The 16,255-nt window shown below is 36.9% G+C and overlaps 1 protein-coding gene across 1 annotated transcript in view; it reads left to right on the top strand.

Moving 5' to 3' along the window:
* The window catches only part of RHOQ (ras homolog family member Q), a 123,796-nt gene that overhangs the window by 101,720 nt on the left and 5,821 nt on the right, over positions 1-16,255 (top strand). The window contains exon 4 of the mRNA XM_053712253.1: positions 4,404-4,499. Within this exon, the coding sequence (XP_053568228.1) occupies positions 4,404-4,499 (96 nt within the window). The remainder of the gene's footprint in view (positions 1-4,403; positions 4,500-16,255) is intronic.

Raw genomic sequence — 16,255 nt, 5'->3', positions numbered from 1 at the left:
TAAAGATTCTTGGAGCTGTAGCTAACCCAAAGGGAAGAGCTACAAACTGGTAATGCCTGTCCAGGAAGGCAAACCTGAGAAACCGATGATGATCTTTGTGTATCGGAATGACCCTCCTGGATCATAGGTAGAATGGTACGAATAGTCTCCATCTTGAATGATGGGACCCTGAGAAATTTGTTTAGGATCTTGAGATCTAAGATTGGTCTGAAGGTTCCCTCTTTCTTGGGAACCACAAACAGATTTGAATAGAAGCCTTGTCCCTGTTCCTCCTTTGGAACTGGGTGGATCACTCCCATAAATTGGAGGTCTTGAACACAATGTAAGAATGCCTCTCTCTTTATCTGGTTTGCAGATAATTGTGAAAGGTGAAATCTCCCTTTTGGAGGGGAAGCTTTGAAGTCCAGAAGATATCCCTGGGATACAATTTCCAACGCCCAGGGATCCTGGACATCTCTTGCCCAAGCCTGGGTGAAGAGAGAAAGTCTGCCCCCTACTAGATCCGTTACCGGATCGGGGGCCAATCCTTCATGCTGTCTTAGAGACAGCAACAGGCTTTTTGGCCTGCTTACCTTTGCTCCAAGCCTGGTTAGGTCTCCAGACCGACTTGGACTGGGCAAAAGTTCCCTCTTGTATTAGAGGAAGTTGATGCCGCGCTCGTTTTAAAGTTTCGAAAGGCACAAAAATTAGTCTGTTTGGTCCTTGATTTATTAGACCTGTCCTGAGGGAGGGCATGTCCTTTCCCTCCCGTGATATCAGAAATGATCTCCTTCAAACCAGGCCCGAATAGGGTATGCCCCTTGAAGGGAATATTAAGAAGCTTAGACTTTGAAGTAACGTCAGCTGACCATGATTTAAGCCATAGCGCCTGAATAGCAAAACCAGAATTCTTAGCCGTTAGTTTAGTCAAATGAACAATGGCATCAGAAACAAATGAATTGGCTAGCTTAAGTGCTCTAAGCTTGTCAAGTATATCGTCCAATGGAGTCTCTACCTGTAAAGCCTCTTCCAGAGACTCAAACCAGAAAGCCGCCGCAGCAGTGAGTGGGGCTATGCATGCAAGAAGTTGTAGAATAAAACCTTGTTGAATAAACATTTTCTTAAGGTAACCCTCTAACTTTTTATCCATTGGATCTAAGAAAGCACAACTGTCCTCGACGGGGATAGTAGTACGCTTAGCTAGGGTAGAAACTGCTCCCTCCACCTTAGGGACCGTCTGCCATAAGTCCCGTGTGGCGGCATCTATTGGAAACAATTTCTTAAAAATAGGAGGGGGAGAGAACGGTACACCTGGTCTATCCCATTCCTTAGTAATAATTTCTGAAAACCTTTTAGGTATTGGAAAAACATCAGTGAAAACAGGCACTGCATAGTATTTATCAAATCTGCACAATTTCTCTGGCACTGCAATGGTGTCAGTCATTCAGAGTAGCTAAAACCTCCCTGAGCAACACGCGGAGGTGTTCAAGCTTAATTTTAAATTTTGCCATATCAGAATCAGGTTGAATCATCTTCCCTGAGTCAGAAACATCACCCACAGAAAGAAGCTCTCCTTCCTCAGCTTCTGCATATTGTGAGGGGGTATCAGACATAGCTACTAAAGCGTCAGAGTGCTCTGTATTCCTTCTAACCCCAGAGCTGTCTCGCTTTCCTCGTAACCCAGGTAGTCTGGATAATACCGCTGACAGTGTATTATCCATGACTGCCGCCATGTCTTGTAAAGTAAACGCCATGGGCTCGCTAGATGTACTTGGCGCCTCTTGAGCGCGAGTCCCTTGAGCGGGAGTCAAAGGCTCTGACACGTGGGGCGAGTTAGTCGGCATAACTTCCCCCTTGTCAGATTCCTCTGGTGTCAAATCTTTTAAAGGCAGAATATAGTCTTTATAACTTAAAGTGAAATCAGTACATTTGGTACACATTCTAATAGGGGGTTCCACCATGGCTTCTAAACATAATGAACAAGGAGTTTCCTCTATGTCAGACATGTTTAAACAGACTAGCAATGAGACCAGCAAGCTTGGAAAACACTTTACAGAAAGTTAACAAGCAAAAAATAAAAACGGTACTGTGCCTTTAAGAGAAATAAAAAAGGTCAGAATTTGAAAAACAGTGGAAAAAAAAGCAGTAAATCAAACGAAATTTTTACAGTGTGTATAATAGGCTAACAGAGCATTGCACCCACTTGCAAATGGATGATTAACCCCTTAGTTTAAAAAACGGATCAAAAAAAACGAAATAGACGTTTTTTTAACAGTCACAACCAACTGCCACAGCTCTGCTGTGGCCCTACCTTGCCATACAAACAATTTTGGAAAGCACCAAAACCCTTTAGAGAGGTCCTAAGCATTCAGGGAACTCCTTCAGGAAAACTGGATGTCTCAGTCTGCAAAAGTTAATGCGCATCTAGGCGCGAAATTAGTCCCCTCTCACTTCCTGTCTACACAGTGAGAGGCCTAACAAAATTATCCTAGGCAAATTTTACCCAGCCATGTGGAAAAAAACTGGGCCCCAATAAAGTTTATCACCAGAAAGCATATAAAAAACGTTTAAGCACTCCCAGCAAACGTTTTATATTTCAGTAATGTGAAAAAATAATAAGAGTGTTACCTCTACTACTAGTCGTTATTAAATCACTGTAATCAGGCTTACCTTAAATAAATCCGGTATAAATCTGGTATCAACAGAATTTTCTAGCATATACATTTCTCTAGAAAAATTTAGACTGCACATACCTCATAGCAGGATACCCTGCAGGCCATTCCCCAAGCTGAAGTTACCTCTCTCTTCAGTTATGTGTGAGAACAGCAATGGATCTTAGTTACAACCTGCTAAGATCATTAGAGACCACAGGCAGACTCTTCTTCTATTTTCTGCCTGAGACCAAAATAGTACAACTCCGGTACCATTTAAAAATAACAAACTTTTGAATTGAAGAAAAAACAACTAAAATACACCACATCTCTCTAACTGCTTCCATGCTTGTCGAGAGCTGCAAGAGAATGACTGGGGGTGGCAGTTAGGGGAGGAGCTATATAGACAGCTCTGCTGTGGGTGATCCTCTTGCAGCTTCCTGTTGGGAAGGAGAATATCCCACAAGTAATGGATGATCCGTGGACTGGATACACCTTACAAGAGAAAAATACATATCCAGACTCAAATATAATAAAGTTTCTAAGAGAATCTCTAATGTCCCCATATGTTCTCCATACAGTACAGCTGGATTAAAAGGTAGTAAGTGTAGAGAAAAATTGGTAGTGTCTGTACATTAAATTGTCCCCTGGCTATAAAGTACTATACAATATGTACCTTGCACTCACTCCACTGTGCTTACCAGCTGCACAAATGACTGCTTCCAGTAGAGAGCCCATCCAGTGCTAAGCATGTTACAGCAGAGGATCGACGACAACAGGAGGCTAAATGACTGGTCCCAGCAACACCTGTGGCAGGATTGTGACTAAGTCCTCACTGGGAGTGATTATGTCACTGCCCAATACTTCATACTTCTCTCTGTCTCTAAGTAATAGCTCTCTGAGGGGAAAATTGGGCCTCAAAATGGTCTGAGGACCCCTCTCAAAGAAGAATCTGGAGCATCTAAAACCTTCACCTTCCTCCTGTAGAGGCAAAAACCGGGGTTATGTGCTTTCAAAGTTTTGGGAATATTTGCCGCCTCCTAGTGGCCAGGAGTTGAATTCCTAGTAATGGCTCATGGACTCTCACCATCTTTATGAAAGAAAATGCAATAATAAAATGCTCTAACAAAGAGCATTTTCTTCTGGCACTCTTATGTCCCTTTAATACTACAGCACCATCCATGTAAATCATTATGAGGTAAACAATGGAATAGTATGATTCTGTTTTGGGTTTACTGAAAACTATATTTTTTGTGTATGAGGTCTGTAATTGCCAGTCTAGATGTATTGTAACACTTCCCTCTTATGACAGAATTGTCTGTCTTTCCTGACATCTGAAACCCTTTAGCATTTATAAATGTCAAGGACAAATAGGAAAGTTGTTTCATTCTGCTGGATAGGCCGATTGTAAAAATAATTTGAATTACTCTTCATTTCTTGTAAATAAATTCCACAAGAACATACTGGAGCACGTGTCTTGAGCACTAAATGCCAGCAGTGTGTGTAACAATGTTCTAAATTGTGCTCAAGACATGCACACCCATAAGCCTATCTAAATAGGCTGTAATGGAAAGGAGTTAAATTTAATAACAGAAGTAAATTAGGAATTGTAGGCACTATCCATCACGTTTAATTTTGCTTTCCTGTGCCTTTAAGGTGTTTCATAGAGAAGTTTTGTTATAACAAAAATATTTTGGCATTTTTTTAGCTACATTCATATAACAGGAAGGAATCACTCTCTCAAAAACTCGTTTTCATTTTTATGAGTTGCAGATTGACCTCAGAGATGATCCCAAAACCCTTGCAAAACTAAATGATGTGAAAGAAAAACCTATATCTATGGAACAAGGGCAGAAGTTGGCAAAAGAGGTAAAGTGATGATTGATTGATCATATGTATGTATCTGAGTGCATAGCAGGAAGATAATCATGTTACCTTTACTTTTTATCAAAGACTATTACAAAGTGTAACTTCGCTAGACGTGTAACATTTTTTTTTCATTTTCTGCTAAAATTGTTTCTGAAAGAATCTTTTCTTCTGTGGGTGAAATGTGCACTTTTGTACCTTAACCTACAAACCATATGACTATAATAAAGTATTATAAATGGAGGGAAAAATTATATTCACTACATAAAGGTTTAGAAATTACTTTCCAATGTTTAAAATTATTTCTTTAATTTCTTTGGTAAAAACAAATATGTTAAATAAAATGAAAACATAAAAAGAAAAAGATTGTGTAAAAAACAAACAAAACAAAACAGCAAACAACTTACTTGTTTTTTTGCAAAATTGTCTCTTAGAATTTATCACTGTAGCCATTGTCCCCAGTGTGATGAGTGGCGAATTTTTAAAAACATAATTTATGTAAGAACTTAGCTGATAAATTAATTTCTTTCATATTAGCAAGAGTCCATGAGCTAGTGACGTATGGGATATACATTCCTACCAGGAGGGGCAAAGTTTCCCAAACCTTAAAATGCCTATAAATACACCCCTCACCACACCCACAATTCAGTTTAACGAATAGCCAAGAAGTGGGGTGATAAGAAAGGAGCGAAAGCATCAAAAATAAGGAATTGGAATAATTGTGCTTTATACAAAAAAATCATAACCACCACAAAAATGGTGGGCCTCATGGACTCTTGCTAATATGAAAGAAATGAATTTATCAGGTAAGTTCTTACATAAATTATGTTTTCTTTTATGTAATTAGCAAGAGTCCATGAGCTAGTGACGTATGGGATAGCAGATACCCAAGATGTGGAACTTCCACGCAAGAGTCACTAGAGAGGGAGGGATAAAATAAAGACAGCCAATTCCGCTGAAAACTTAATCCACTACCCAAATCAAAAGTTTCAATTTTTATAATGAAAAAAACTGAAGTTATAAGCAGAAGAATCAAACTGAAACAGATGCCTGAAGTACTATTCTACCAAAAACTGCTTCTGAAGAAGAGAAAACATCAAAATGGTAGAATTTAGTAACAGTATGCAAAGAAGACCAAGTTGTTGCTTTGCAAATCTGATCAACAGAAGCTTCATTCTTAAAAGTCCAGGAAGTAGAAACTGACCTAGTAGAATGAGCCGTAATCCTTTGAGGCGGGGATTAACCCGACTCCAAATAAGCAAGATGAATCAAAAAGCTTTAACCAAGATGCCAAAGAAATGGCAGAAGCCTTCTGACCTTTCCTAAAACCAGAAAAGATAACAAATAGACTAGAAGTGTTTCTGAAATCTGAATAGCTTCAACATAATTTCAAAACTCTTACCACATCCAAAGAATGTAAGAATCTCTCCAAAGAATTCTTAGTATTAGGACACAAGGAAGGGACAATAATTCCTCTACTAATGTTGTTAAAATTCACAACTTTAGGTAAAAATTGAAAAGAAACCACCTTATCCTGATGAAACATCAGAAAAAGGAGACTCACAAGAAAGAGCAGATAATTCAAAAACTGTTCTAGCTGACGAGATGTCTAAAAGGAACAATACTTTCCATGAAAGTAATTTAAATGTCCAAAGAAAGCATATGCTCAAACAGAAGAGCCTGTAAAGCCCTCAGAACTAAATTAAGACTCCAAAGAGGAGAAATTGGCATAATTTACAGACTTGATACGAACCAAAGCCTGAACAAAACAATTAATAACAGAGAGATTAGAAAATTTTTCTGTGATAACAGCACAGAAAAAGCAGAGATTTGTCCTTGCAAGGAACTTGCAGACAAAAACCCTTATCTAAACCATCCTGAAGAAACTATAAAATCCTAGGAATTCTAAAAGAATGCCAAGAGAATTTATGAAAAGAGCATCAAGAGATGTAAATCTTTTAAACTTGATAAATCTTACTAGACACAGATTTACGAGCCTGCAACATAGTATTAATCACTGAATCAGAGAAACTTCTATGACTAAGTACTAAGCGTTTAAATCTCCATACCATCAAATTAATAATTTGAGTTCCTGATGGAAAAAATGAATGTTAAGATATAAGGTCTGGCCTTAATGGAACTGATCAAGATTGGCAACTGGACATCCGAACAAGAACCATATACCAAAACCTGTGCGGCCATGCTGGAGCCACCAGCAACACAAAAGATTGCTCCCTGATGATTTTGAAAATCACTCTAAAAAGAAGAACCAGAGGCGAAAAAATATAGGCAGATTGATAACTCCAAGGAAGTGTCAATGTGCATACACTGCTTCCGCCAGAGGATCCCCGGACCTGAATAGGCCCCTGGGAAGTTCCTTGATTAGATGAGATGCCATCAGATCTATTTCTGGAAGCCCACACATCTGAACAATTTGAAAAAACACATCTGGGTAAAGAGACCATTCTCCCGGATGTAAAACTTGATTGACAGAGATAATCCGCTTCCCAATTGTCTATACCTGGGAAATGGACCGCAGAAATTAGACAGGAGCTGGATTTAGCCCAAGCAAGTATCCGAGATACTTCTTTCACAGCCTAAGGACTGAGAGTCCCACCCTGATGATTGACATACGCCACAGTTGTGACATTGTCTGTCTGAAAAAACAATAAACGTCTTTCTTCAAAAAGAAGCCAAAACTGAAGAACTCTGAAAAATGCACGGAGTTCCAAAATATCGATTGGTAATCTCGCCTCCTGAGATTTCCAAACCCCTTGTGCTGACAGAGATCCCCAGACAGCCTCCCAACCTAAAAGACTCATCTGTAGTGATCATGGTCCAGGTTGAATGAACCGAAGAGACCCATAGAACTATATGATGGTGATCTAACCACCAAATCAAAGATAGTTAAACATTGGGATTCAAGGATATAAAAAGTGATATCCTAGAATCCCTGCACCATTAATTCAGTATAAAAAAACTGGAAAGGTTTCTTATGAAAATGAGCAAAGGGAATCGAATCCAATGCTGCAGCCATAATACCAAAAACTTCCATGCATATAGCAACTGAAGGAAATAATAGAGACTGAAGGTTCCGACAAACGGAACCCAATAAAATTGTCACTTGTCTGCTAGAGACATAGACATTGACACAATCTATCTGGAAACCTAAAAAAGGTGACCCTTGTCTGAGGAATCAAGGAGCTTTTGATAAAAAGATCCTCTAACCATGTCTTGAAGAAACAACAAAAGTTGAATCATATGAGATTCCGCAGAACGAAAAGACTGAGCCAGTACCACGAGACCGTATAAATAAGGAAACACTGAGAACCTTGAAAAGATTCTTAGAGCTGTCGCTAGACCAGAAGGAAAAGCAACAAATTGGTAATGCTTGTCAAAAAAAGAGAATCTCAGAAAATGAAAATAATCTGAATGAAAACAGAAAATGAAGATATGCATCTATTGTATCTATTGTAAACAAATAATGCCATCACTGACAAAAAAGGCAGAATAGACCATATAAACACCATTCTAAAAGATGGTATACTAATATGACAATTCAAAAAGATTTTCTATCTTTGGGATAATGAATAGTTTTGAATAAAACCCCCAAACCCTGTTCCTAAAAAGGAACTGGTATAAATACCCCAGAAAACTCCAGGTCTGAGCAGCGCCTTGAGCCCCAACGGGTGACCAGCCGTGCTTCACAAGTACCCAATACATACATGACTGAAACACACTTCAGGAAAGTGTGAGCCTTACTGGAATATGTTAGAGAAAAAAATACTTCTCACAGACGGTTTTACTCTGAATCCTATTCTGTATCTAAATCTAAGAAGTTTGGACCGAATTGAACCAAACAAATTTTTAAAAAAAGTCTTAACCTGCGCCTTACCAGCTAAGCTGGAATAAGAACTGCACCTACATGCAAATTTGGGGAGCTGACTTTGATTTTTTAAATGGCTTAAATTGAATGAAGAAAACTTCCAATTATAAACATGTTACTTGGGGAAGAATTTAGAATTCCGTTCCTTAGTAAGAACAAAAACTAATAAAAGCTTAAAATTTAGCCTTAGAACTCAATCTTGAAGCCCAGAGTAACAGTAGAAGAATTGAATCCAATTGTGAACCAAATAATTGATTACCTTGGAAAAAAAGAAATATGGAATTTAGAAATCAAATTAGCATTCCAAGATTGAAATCACAAAGTTCTTTTAGCTAAAATAGCTAAAGACATAGATTAAACCTCATTTGCGAAAATATCAAAAAAATGATGACACAAATGAAATTATTAGCAGGTTGATCAACTTAACAATGCTAAACAAATCATAATCCGATACTTGTTGCACTAAAGTATCCAACCAGAATGTTGAAGCAGTTGCAACATCAGCCAAATAAATTACAGGTCTAAGAAAAGTACATGAAAATAAATAATTTTCCTTAAATAAGATACAAGTTTCCCAAGGAAAAAAATAAATACTATTTGCTATAGGAATAGTAGTATGTTTAGCAAGAGTAGAGAGAGCCCCATTAACTTGGGGGATCTTCCTCAAAACTTAAAACTAACTGCCGGCAAAGGATACAATTTAAAAACCTTAAAGAAAGAATAAAAGAAATTCCCGGCCTATTCCATTCCCTAGTATCAGGAACTGGAAAAAAACCTCTGAAGAAACCACAGAAGGTTAATAAGCAGAATTTAAATGTTAGCTAGTCTTAAAATCAAAAGAACTAGTTACTTCAATATCCAAAATAATCAACACCTTTTCAACAAAGAACGAATGTACTCTATTTAAAAATAAAAAGTAGATTTGTTAGTGTCAATATCTGATGAAGAATATTCTGAATGAGAAAAAACACAATCAGAGAAGGATAATTCAGTATGTTGTTGGTCATTTAAAACTTCATCAACTAAATGAGAAGTTTAAAAAAGGCCTAAAAATTTTATTAGAAGGCGGGATAGCAGACAAAGCCTTTATAATAGAATCAGAAAAATATTCTTATAAATTCCTAAGTATATCTTGTACATAAGATGTAAAAAGAATAGCAATAGATAATGCATAAATACTAATGGACTCTGCATGTAAAAGTTTATCATAAAAACTTATTACAAACCATAGCTGAAGATAAACATTCATAACATTAAAATAAATGAACTTAGCTTTAGAAGAACTGATATCAGTCATCAGGAATCCCTCAGTATTTTCTGATACAGGAACAGTTTTTGAAATATCTTGCAATATGTAATAGAAAAAAACAACGTATAAAGCAAAATTATCAAATTCCTTAAATGACAGTTTCAGGAATGGGAAAAGAATGCAAAACAAACAAGCCTCTAGCAACGAGAAGCAACAAAAAAGTGAGACTGAAATAATGTGAAAAAAACTGGCGCCAAGTATGACGCCCACATTTTTTGGCGCCAAGTATGACGCCCACATTTTTTGGCGCCAAGTATGACGCCCACATTTTTTGGCGCCAAGTATGACGCCCACATTTTTTGGCGCCAAGTATGACGCCCACATTTTTTGGCGCCAAGTATGACGCCCACATTTTTTGGCGCCAAGTATGACGCCCACATGTTTTGGCGCAAAAAACGTCTAACACACGCGTCAAAAAATGACGCAACCACGTGAAAACTTCCGGCGTCAACTATGACGCCGGAAATGACGTAATTTTGCGTCAAAAAAGGTAGCGCCAAAAATGACGCAATAAATTGAAGCATTTTCTGCACCCGCGAGCCTAACAGCCCGCAAAAAGTCAAATTGAAATTTTTAAGGTAAGAAACAATATTTATTCATATGCATTTTCCCAAAAAATTAAACTGACCGTCTGAAAGAAGGAATACTGATTATCCTGAATCATGGCAAATATAAGTTTAAAACATATATTTAGAACTTTACATATAAAGTGCCCAACCATAGCTTAGAGTGTCATAAATAAAATAAGACTTACTTTACCCTAAGACACTCATCTACATATAGTAGATAGCCAAACCAGTACTGAAACGAGAATCAGTAGAGGTAATGGTATATAAGAGTATATCGTCGATCTGAAAAGGGAGGTAGGAGAAGAAATCTCTACGACCGATAACAGAGAACCTATGAAATAGATCCCCCTAGAGGAAGACCATGGTATTCAAATAGGCAATACTCTCTTCACATCCCTCTGACATTCACTGCACTCTGAGAGGAAAACTGGGCTTCAGCCTGCTGCGAAGCGCACATCAACGTAGAAATCTAGCACAAACTTACTTCACCACCTCCATGGGAGGCAAAGTTTGTAAAACTGAATTGTGGGTGTGGTGAGGGGTGTATTTATAGGCATTTTAAGGTTTGGGAAACTTTGCCCCTCCTGGTAGGAATGTATATCCCATACGTCACTAGCTCATGGACTCTTGCTAATTACATGAAAGAAACCTACATTTTATTCTGTCAGTTCTGAGCATGAGCAAAGCTGACTCTCTGTTATCTAGTCTATTCACTTTATAGCAAACCAGCCTAGAAGTTTCAAGACATCAGGCTAAGATAAAACTTCCTGCAGAGGCCCCTCCTCCTTATTTGGGCTGTGACAGGAAGTAAAGGACACTGAGCAAATGTGGTGTTAAAAAAAATAAATAGAAGGTAAAATCAATTTAAATATATGGATACATATTGTAATCATTTCTTTTAAGTATAAGCAGCTGCTTAGTACTATTTTATTACAAAAATTAAAGAGACTGCTTAACATCCTTTAATATATATTTTCTTATGTGGACATGCACTTTGTGCCTAAATGGATATATTTAAACTTGTATTGCCCAAAAAATATACATGCAAAAACAATTATTTAAAATAATTTACAAGGCTTTGCAAAACAAGAGCAGTTTGGGGATACACCCCTTGAAAAGCCTGCTGGAATTCATGGCCCTTGTTTTATTTACTGTGGCTAGTTAGAGAAAGAAAGTAAAAAGCTGAAGTATAACCACTCAATCTGAATATTGCAGGGATCCATAAATTTCACAACAGTTTACTCCATAATTGTTGTTATTTAAAAGATACTGTAGATAATCCCTTTATTACCCATTCCCCAGTTTTGCATAACTAACATCCTTATATTAATATACCTTTTTACCTCTGTGATTGCCTTGTATCTAAGCTTCTGCAGACTGCTCCCTTATTTCAGTACTTTTGACAGACTTTAATTTTAGCCAATCAGTGCTGACTTATAACATTGTGCTTACTCCCGTGGAGTTATTTATCTGTGGCACACATGAACTTGCACTTTCTAGCTGAAAAACTGTTAAAATGCACCAAGATAAGAAGCAACCTTCAGGGACTAAGAAATTAGCATACTAGCCTACCTATAGATTTCTACAAAGAATACCAAGTGAACAAAGGCGCTTCCTGAATGGGATCGCGGCCCGGAGGGCGTGCTTAGCGTCATAGGCATTCCCCCCCTAGACACAATCCCATCATTGAAGTCACATGAACGATCATGTGATTTCAATTTGTTTACATCGGAACTTTGTTTCGATGTAGATACTCATGCATGCGCAATATTTGTTTTAAAATCATTAACACTTTCCTGACAGATCTTTTATAATCCTGTGAATCATGCCTGATGAATAAATAAAGTAAAATTGCTTTAAACTTCCTTCAATTAAGGGGGGAGGAGATTACAGTTTGAATTTAACATCCCCTTTTAAAGGGTTCAATTAAAAATGTTGTCATTTTATTGAGATTATTTGGAAGTGTTCCCAGCTCAGTTACCATTGAGAGCACATTTGTTCTGTAAGTGGTTTGGTACTTCTAGGAAATGAAAGTCCTGTATGACACAGCTAAAATGATCTATCCCATAACCTCCTAGCATTTTAGAGAAGGAAACGGAGACAAGAGAAAAGTAAATGAGCAGATGAACAAGTGACTTGAATCATTAGATGACTCACCATACAAAGCTTACAAGCAGACATTTATGTTCAGTTACAGTACATGATGTGCTGCAACCAGATCACTGCTGCGTTTTAGAAACGGAATCTGTTGCTAGCTAAATCTTTGCCTAAACAACAGATCTTGAATTATGATTTCAACAAGAAACCAGACACTGATCCTTAAAGGGACATGAAACCCCAAAAAAATATTTTGTGATTCAGATAGAGAATACAATTTTAAACAACTTTTTAATTTACTTCTATTATCTAATCTGTTTTATTGGTATCATTTGTTGAAGGAGCAGCCGTGCACTACTGGTTTCTAACTGAACACATGGGTGAGCCAATGGCAGTTTATATATGCAAACATTTCAGCAAAGGATAACCAAGAGAAAGAAGCAAATTAAATAATGGAAGTAAATTGGAAAGTTCTTTGAAATTGTTTTCTCTATCTGAATCATGAAAGACAAATTTTGGGTTTCATGTCACTTTAATGTACATGTGAAATAAAATATGTATCTAAATTAAAGGGACATGAAACCCAAAATTTTTCTTTCATGATTTTAGCATACAATTTTAAATGGACACTAAAGTCAAAATTAAACTTTCATTATTCAGATAGAGCATGCAATTTTAAACAACTTTCAAATTTACTTCCATTAACAAAATGTGCAGTCTTTTTTTATATGTAAACTTTTTGAGTCACCAGCTCCTACTGAGCATGTGCAACAATTCACAGAATATATGCATTTGTGATTGGCTGATGGCTGTCACATGGTACAGGGGGAGTGGAAATAGACACAACTTTTAAAATTGTCAGAAAATATCTACTACTCATTTGAAGTTTAGACTAAGTGCTATTGCATTGTCTTTTTATCATGCATTTGATGATTATGCAACTCTACTGTTTACTGGCCCTTTAAACAACTTTCCAGTTAACTTCTATTATCAAATAAGCTTCATTCTCTGGGTATCATTTGTTGAAGAAGCAGCAACACACTACTGGTTTCTAACTATACACATGGGTGAGCCAATGACAATCGGTGTATATATGCAGCCACCAATCAGCAGTTAGAACCTAAGTTATTTGCTGCTCCTGAGCTTACCTAGATAAACCTATAACAAGAGAAGCAAGTAAATTAAATAGAGAATACAATTTTAAACAACTTTCCAATTTACTTCTGTCTGACGTGTTTCATGTCCCTTTAATGATATTTTACATCATATTCTATTGTTATTTGCAAGGCAATCAGCACTACATCTATGCAGCTTACACATTTAAGATACACCGCTAATTTTATGGGGAGTTGATAAATCAATCAAAATACTTCTTAACTGGTTATTTTACTAAAAAGCAAACCCTTCAATCTTAAAGACAATAAACACTTTGAGATTGTAATAAAAATGATAAATTCTGTGTAGTAAAAACAAATCATGCAATATACTTTCAATCAACTAAGTGGTCACTTCCCCTTGAAATTTTCAGGTGATCTCCATGGTAATGGTGATGTGCCCCAATATTGCGGCACTATACAAATAAATGTTAAAGGGACAATAAAGTCCAAATTAAACTTTCATAATTCATATAGGGCATATCATTTTAAACAACGTTCCAATTTACTTTTACCATCAAATTTGTTCTGTTAGGCTCATATGCTAATTTTGAAGTCCTCCTCTTATTGTTCCTTTTTGCAGTTTTTCACAGCTTAGAGGACAATAGTTCATGTGTGTCATAGATAACATTGTGCTCACTCTGTGGAGTTATTTATGAGTCAGCACTGATTGGCTAAAATTAGGCTGACCATATTGCCACTTTAAAAAGGGACACATATATATGAAAAATACATGTCATGGCTGTTTTAAAGAAATGTTTTGTATAAGAACCCTGACCCTTAAAGCGTCAATATGGTCAGCCTAGCTAAAATATGTCTGTCAAAAGAACTGAAAAAGAGGGCAGTCTGCAGATGCACAGATACAAGGTAATCACAGAGGTGTATTAAAGGGACAGTATACGGTAAAATTAACATTTTATTACCTTATCTCTTCAATACCCCACTGGGAGTGTAATTTCGTCTGCTGGCCGGGCTATGTTTACACAGCTTATCTATAGCTTGGACCTAAGGCCAGAAACTTTTTTTTTCAGAATAGGTGGGGATACCACAGGCTAAATTAACTATTTCAAAGGCCAATATAAGGGCAAAGGAAATACTTGTTAACAATTTAATACACTCAAGCAGGTAAAGGGGATCATTGGGAACACATTAAAGGGGAGAAATTGTTGAGTAAACTTTCCCTTTAATATAAGTGTTTGTTATGCAAAATTGGGAAATGGGTAATAAAAGGATTATCTATCTTTTTAAACAATAACTTTTAAACAATTTTGGTGTTGACTGTCCCTTTAATAATACACGTGAAGCGTCTGATGATGGGGAACTTTTAGAGTCCATATTGGAAAGAGCAGAGTCCCCTTTTATTAATTGTGGGCTCTCATATCCCTGTCATTAGTAGGTGGTTGCCATAAAAATGTAGCTGTACTGTTTATTTGTAAAGGGACATATTCTGCAGTGCTACACAAGGGGCGAAATTCTTGTGAATAATTCACCTATAAAAATAGTGAATTTATGTGGCCAGTGGGAAAAAAAGCTGCAAGAAAATGAATGACCTTTGTCAAAATGTCTATATTTAATAAAACAAAAGTATTATTAGTATATATTACCTGTAACATGGCACATTTCAGTAAACTAGGACAGCTTTTCTAGAGACATACATTAAGTCCCTTCTTAATATCTGCATCACAGATGACTGGTGACATGCTTAGAGTCCTTGCATGTTTGTGACACATCACACGCAATAGAGAAGTGCTCAGAGGCAATTTCTGTCTGGTCTTGCTGTGGGTGACAAGGACGGATATAGTCCTTATCTTGTCTCATCTCCTTCACCTTTATTTTATTTGAATGGATGTTTTTGCTTGCAGAAAACCCCACCTACACTAGAAATATGAATAGCAAATGCATTATCTGTAGAAAAGCTATATAAACTGCAGATGATAGTACTATTTAGCCTCCCAGTGGGGTTAGGAGGGTTTTGTATGTGAAATAACTGGCTGTGCTCATTGAACTTCTCAGAGATAAACAGTATTTCAATGCATAACTATTTAGGCTGTGTGATTAGACTTTGATAACATTAGCAGGTCTGCTTTACCTGCAGGCTCAGCCCATTTAATGGGAATTACATTGAGAAGAACAGGTGATGGGTTTAACGAGCAACCAACTAATTCAAATACAAAAATAACCATGAAGTAGGTATAACAAGGAATTTGGAACACATTAAAGGGAAACACATTTTATAGTACAGTGTCCCATAAAAACTGTGTTAGTACCATTTTGATTACTATTAGAAATACATTACATACATGTGGATGCTGATTCTTATGCAAGGCCTTTATGACCTCAGTTACATTTAAAGATTTCTGAGATTCCTGCAAATATTTATTGTCCCTTAGTTCATTTCATGGTTGTTAAAAATAAAAAAAAACGCACTCTTGCATACTTTAAAATGACAGACTTTTGCTGTCTTGGTATATCACTGTATCTATTTGTGACACCTGACTGGGATGAGGACGAGAACAGTTTTCCAGATAATTTAGCTTTACAGCTAGCAAGATGTCTGCTATATTCTGAAATCACTGAGGCAGTTTTATACCCAAGTCTATGGTACATTTTCCTTTTTTTTTTTTTCTCATCACATCCACTCAATTTTTTTTTGCTACATGTCTTTCTAGGTTAGCAAAAGGGGTTATATTGGATTTAAGCGATAGTTAATTATTATGAATTGCACTGAACAGCAGTAAAAACCT

This window comes from Bombina bombina, chromosome 4 (genome assembly GCF_027579735.1).
Source record: "Bombina bombina isolate aBomBom1 chromosome 4, aBomBom1.pri, whole genome shotgun sequence".
Taxonomy (NCBI): Eukaryota; Metazoa; Chordata; class Amphibia; order Anura; family Bombinatoridae; genus Bombina; species Bombina bombina.
Note: the sequence above shows the minus strand (reverse complement) of the source record. Positions and strands in the feature narration are given on the sequence as shown.